Source organism: Berghia stephanieae, chromosome 15 (assembly GCF_034508935.2).
Source record: "Berghia stephanieae isolate SIO BIC M18660-M18661 chromosome 15, UCSD_Bste_1.3, whole genome shotgun sequence".
NCBI classification, from domain to species: domain Eukaryota; kingdom Metazoa; phylum Mollusca; class Gastropoda; order Nudibranchia; family Aeolidiidae; genus Berghia; species Berghia stephanieae.
Window position 1 is genome coordinate 15,894,251 of NC_088374.1, and position 6,000 is coordinate 15,900,250.

General features: G+C 37.5%; 1 protein-coding gene across 10 annotated transcripts in view; it reads right to left on the reverse strand.

The window, feature by feature from the left end:
* The window catches only part of LOC144960864 (tight junction protein 1-like), a 192,822-nt gene that overhangs the window by 23,125 nt on the left and 163,697 nt on the right, over window positions 1-6,000 (reverse strand). For all 10 annotated transcript variants that reach the window (XM_078894257.1, XM_078894255.1, XM_078894259.1 and 7 more), the window contains one exon: window positions 1,659-1,940. In XM_078894257.1, the coding sequence (XP_078750383.1) occupies window positions 1,659-1,940 (282 nt within the window). The remainder of the gene's footprint in view (window positions 1-1,658; window positions 1,941-6,000) is intronic.

Consider the following 6,000-nt stretch of genomic DNA (forward strand, 5'->3'; position numbering starts at 1 on the left):
TAAAATTGATATGCAATGGTAGTAAAATCCAAACATTATGTATAATATCGTAGAGAGAAATACAGTGAGTAAATGTGGACTCAGATAGAAGAGGACAACACAAATCAAAGTAGAAAACGGTAAGCCTGTGATCGTGAGAATATTAACGGAAGAGTGAGAATGGAGAGGCTTCATATAGTAATAATGTGTATTGTCTTTACTGCAGTACTACTGCAACCACCATTGAATACAGACGATACACGATAATTATGCATTTTATTTTATTTTACTTGTTTTCCACGTTAATTTGTGTATTGTTGTGCTGACGAAGGGGTTTGTACCCGAAACGTCCATTGTCTGTATTGTTCCTATACGAAGCCTCTCCATTCTCACTCTTCCGTTAGTTTTAACACAAAACAAACGTTTTCTCTCCAACTAGTTTGGCCCATCTAGACAACTCTAGCTTCAAGATGGCACAATATGTGACCCAACGTCTCAAAACGGTATTATGTCGGGATGGACCAGATGCTAAAAAGTCAAATTAAATTTAAACTGGTCAAAATTATGAATGATTGGTATTCAGCAACCTGAAATATGATATTCATTCTCCTCAATACAGTTTATAAACTCAACGCAAGTCTAATATTTCTGGCTACAAATTTAATTTTCAGCATCTTAGTCATCCCGACTTAATACCGTTTTGAGGCGAGGGGTCACATATATGATGTCCAATTATCACACATAGAAAAACTTGTAGGATACACAGAGAAAAAAAAATTAAGAGAATAAATAATCTTTATAATTTGCAGAAGATGGTGATTGATATTGCCGTGAAAACCTTCAAAATTTAACAAGAATCTGATTGTCAGTTTGAAACGGTTAGTAGAAAAAAATGGAGTTTCCATTGGAACCTCCTCCCCCTCTCCTCCTCCTCCCACTTCTTCTCTTCATCCGCCACCTTCTCGTTCTCCTCGTTCTTCCTCTTCCTCTTCTCATCATCATGATTATTATTATTAATTTTACCTGTTTTGATTTGTCAATTAAAAATTCTATATTAATGTATGAGTTATATAATTAGCAATTGCCTAAAAATAAATCTTTGAACCAAACTCTTTCTTCATTAAATAAGATTTGAGAGTTACCCCCCTTATTAGTTGTTTTCTGTATTAGAAGTATTAGTAAGTATCTTATCAAAACCAAAAACCGTTAGTTTTTCAAAAAAATGATATTATACTTCCCAAATTGTTAGTTTCACACCGGGAGCCTCAATAAATGATAGTTACAAATCATTAGTTCACACTGGGTGTCCCCCCAATAAAAAAACTAGTAAAATAGTGTTAGTTTACACACAGAGTGCCTCAAAGAAAGAATACTACCTCCTATCATCAAGGGCATTCTGACTTCGTGATTGGAACTTGCTCAGCCCTCTCCGTGTCCCTCCATCCTTCCCCATCCCTGAACTTTTACCAGCTGAAAACAGACCAGGAGTCACTAATTTTTTGTAGGCATCAAACACTCCACCACCTCCACCACCACCACCACTGCTACCTGTACTCCCTCGTACCTCTCCAACACCTCTCCCCCCACCACCCCCACCATTTCTCTCTCCGACGGATGAATCCACCTCATCCACCATCATCGTCCCCACCCCCCTCATTCCATCATCCAACCTTTTATACCGAGTTCTGTCTCGTCCCAAGCGAGCTTGTCCACCAGGAGCAACATTGACACTCAGATTATTGTTGTTGTTGCTGTAGCTGCCGACAGAGATGATATGTTGACTTCTGCTGGGAGCTCCAATACCCCGACCACCACCACCACCGCTACTACCACTGCTGCCATATTGTTGAAGTTGATGTGGGTGTTGTTGTTGTTGTTGCTGAGAAAATTCTGGAAATCTTGTTTCTGATCTGGCTCGTTCTCTGGAAATTTGTAAATCTCGAATCTGCTCATCATCCGTTCTGAAAAAGAAGAATTAAAAATGACAAAGAATTAAAACGTGACTCCATGCAAAAATCCCTGTAATAAAACCAAGCAGGCTCTTGAATGGAAAACACAGGGCAAGAGGAAACGGAGTCGTCCAAAACAAAACAGACTTGGAGGAGGAGAAGCCTTCACCAAGATTTGAGCGTCTCCAATCTTACCTGGAGTGAGTGAGGCAAAGGTCTGTGCCGGGGACAGAAGAAGATCGAAGAGTGCTGTTGAGGCCCTATGCTTCGCCAGGAGTCAAGAGGCATAAGTCAACAAGTAAGTCAAAGCCATGCAAAAATGTGTGTTGGTGAGGGGTCAGAGTTCTAGGGACTCATGGAATAATCTAAATTAGGTTCGGGGATTCAAACCACTGTCAGACACTTCCACAGTATATATCTTTACCTCTCTGCCGTCTTAACTCACTCAACCCTAACACCGACTATATCCGTAGTTTACTCTGGTTACTTTTACACCATGCCTATTTATTACATTTTTCGGAGATAAATTATAGGCGTAGTTTCAAAGCTGATGTTTTTGAGTTTTTACATGTTAATGATATGTGAATAAAACTTTATGTACATGCTCATTTTTAATACATTTTTTCCAAATTTGAAAATGAGCAAAGATCTCTAGGATTGAGTGAGTTAAGGAAAAAGACAGTATGTTTACTTGGAATAAATAAGAGGCCACATACGGTCTTTTTCCTAAAGATGGCAGCTCTACCGAGTTCACCAAGATTGAAAATCAAACAAATTTGTTCCATTTTCCATTCACATGAACTCAAAAGATTTAACTCATTCAATCCTAGAGATTTTTGCTACTTTTCAAAATTGTAAAAAAATATATTTAAAATGAGCTTGTACATAGATAGTTTTTTCAACTACCACTAAATATATAAAATTTTAAAAAATTTTCTTTGATACTACGCCTATAATTTGTCTCAGAAAAATGTAATAAATAGGCATGGGGTGGTAAAAGTAACCCGGGTAAACTACGGATATAGTCAGTGCTAGGGATGAGTGAGTTAAGGACAGCAATTTTCTTCATAGTGCATGCAGTGAGCGAGCAGTTGGCAGTGTCAGACATTGTAGGAAGAACTTTGAGAAAGTTAAAGACAGTGTGTCATTGCTGCAGTCCCTGTAAAACTACAACCAGGATAAACTGGTTTGTGGAAAATGATTTTAACTCACTCAACCCTAACACCGACTATATCCGTATTTTACCCAGGCTACTTTTACCCCATGCCTTTTGATTACATTTTTCTGAGACAAATTATAGGCATATTATCAAAGCTAGTATTTTTAGTTTTTACATGTTAATGGTGGTTGAATCAAACTTGGTAGTTGAATGAATAAAACTATCTATATACATACTCATTTTAATACATTTTTTTCTAATTTTGAAAAGTAGCAAAAATCTCTAAGATTGAGTGAGTTAAAAAATCAAAATGTCCAAATTTGTGAGGTTTTTAGTTGTTGTCACTACCAGATTCAATATCCATTACCACACTATCCATTACCACAGTATACATTACCACAATATCCATTACCAAAATGTCCATTGTCCTCCATAACAAAATTATAAAATAAAACCCACTTTCTAATTTGACAATTATCTATAAATTCCTTTTCCAGCATCTGTCACCCAGATGATATAATACTGTTGTGTGATTGTAGGCCACAGTTGTCTCTGTCTGTCGAATGCATCGCTCTAAGTTGATTATTTGTACAACAATGTCACTACATTAGTTCTACTGTCCCTTACAACACATCCGCTATAATGATATAAGAGGTAGGAGATGGCTTAATAATAATTGCCCTATATAGGCCAGGACAAGACCAACAGGAGTTTGTAACTGCTTCTCTCTGATAACAGGTCCTGATAGCTCAGCTGATAGAGTGCTTGCTTCAGACACCAAAGGGACCAAGATTGATCCAGGATGAAGTTGAGATTTTTATCCCACCCCCTCCATCCCCTTAACTTATCAATCCAGTCGTTATAGGGTAAATGGGTCTATTAGATCTGGTGGAAAGTAGTTTGTGATAGACTAATGTCCTATCCAAAGGGTAGCAAGCAATTGAAATTGTCTCGATTCACGAACTGAACAAGTGTGTATGAAAGGTGCAAGACAAAGCAAGAACGAAAAATACAAGAAATCTTTCTTTTTTGCTTCAGATCTTTATCTTACACCTGTGCCGGCTCCTTATCTCATTCGTCTGTAGTGTTTTCTCCATCCTGTTTTGTTGACAAAGGGGAAACCCAAAACATCCATTTTATCTGTTTTTGTATATTAAATTGAATCTTAAATTCAATTTCACATTGTTATTTCAGACAAACAGGTCATACTGAATGGTGCAACGACCCACAAAGATGTGGAAAACCAGCACACTGAACACTTTATGAGATGTCAGACAGATTGAAAACCAGCACACTGAACACTTCATGAGATGTCAGACAGATTGAAAACCAGCACACCGTACACTTTATGAGATGTCAGACAGATTGAAAACCAGCACACTGAACACTTCGTGAGATGTCAGACAGATTGAAAACCAGCACACTGAACACTTCATGAGATGTCAGACAGATTGAAAACCAGCACACTGAACACTTCATGAGATGTCAGACAGATTGAAAACCAGCACAATGAACACTTCATGAGATGTCAGATTGAAAATCAGCACACTGAACACTTCATGAGATGTCAGACAGATTGAAAACCAGCACACTGTACACTTCATGAGATGTCAGATTGAAAACCAGCACACTGAACACTTCATGAGATGTCAGACAGATTGAAAACCAGCACACTGAACACTTCATGAGATGTCAGACAGATTGAAAACCAGCACACTGAACACTTCATGAGATGTCAGACAGATTGAAAACCAGCACACTGAACACTTCATGAGATGTTAGACAGATTGTAAACCAGAGAGAAAAAGAAGATTCTAACGTAACACAACAATTCAAAATGTTCCACAAGACAACCAGGTTTTCACCCCCCCCCCCCCCCCCCCCCACCACCACCTCTCCATGTCAGGTTTGAAAAGAGTGGTAGCGTTTTAAAACAAAACAGTAGTCCTTCAAAGCCATTAGGTCCATGGAGCAAGAGTTCGTTTCAGTTTCTAAAGAGTGAAACAGGTAATAATAGCATTTGCTTGCTACCCTTGGGATAGGACGCCAATCTATTGAAAAGTTCTTTCTGCCAGATATTACACACCCAGAGCTATCTGTCTGGATTTTAAAAGGTATAGTAATGTCTTTATTGCTTCTGTTATTGGCTGAAGAAGGGGTTTAAGCCTGAAACGTCCAGTGTTTAGTATTTTGTTCTTTTTCCCAAGCCGTTATATCCAATTTTGTTCGTAACCTACAATACAGTAATGCAGAGCTGCCAACCCCTCACATTCCAAAAGTGGAATCAGAACGCCTAAAAATAGGAATTTGAGACAACAAAAAAATAAAAAATAGGAATTTCACCTCTTTCACCCCCCCCCCCCCCCCCCCCTTTGCTCTTTTTCATTCTTAGCATTATCATCATTTTTCTAAATCGTAATTTTAGAAACAATGGCAGAATAGTACAAAAATGGAAGAGTGAAAAATAGGAATGATTCCGCCAAAAGTGGAAGGGTTGGCAGGTATGAGTAATATTATGTCTTTATCTATGTGTTTTTTTGTTGTTTTTTTTTACTCTTTTACCTCCACAAAATTTCCAATCCATGAAGACGGTGAACATTTATTTCAAATCATCTCATTGAAAAAAAAAATAATCAGAAAAAAAAAAAAAAAAACTGTATCAGAAATAAAAAAAACAGACTCGGGAACGACATTATTGTCCATAATATAAATTTAATCATGCAATGTGTGAAAACATGACAAGGGTAGGGAGTGGCAAATAAAGGATATTTAATTTTATCATTATGTATATCTCAGATGTAATGTGTGAAAACATGACAAGTGCAATGTGTGAAAACATGACAAGGGTAGGGAGTGGCAAATAAAGGATATTTAATTTTATCATTATGTATATCTCAGATGTAATGTGTGAAA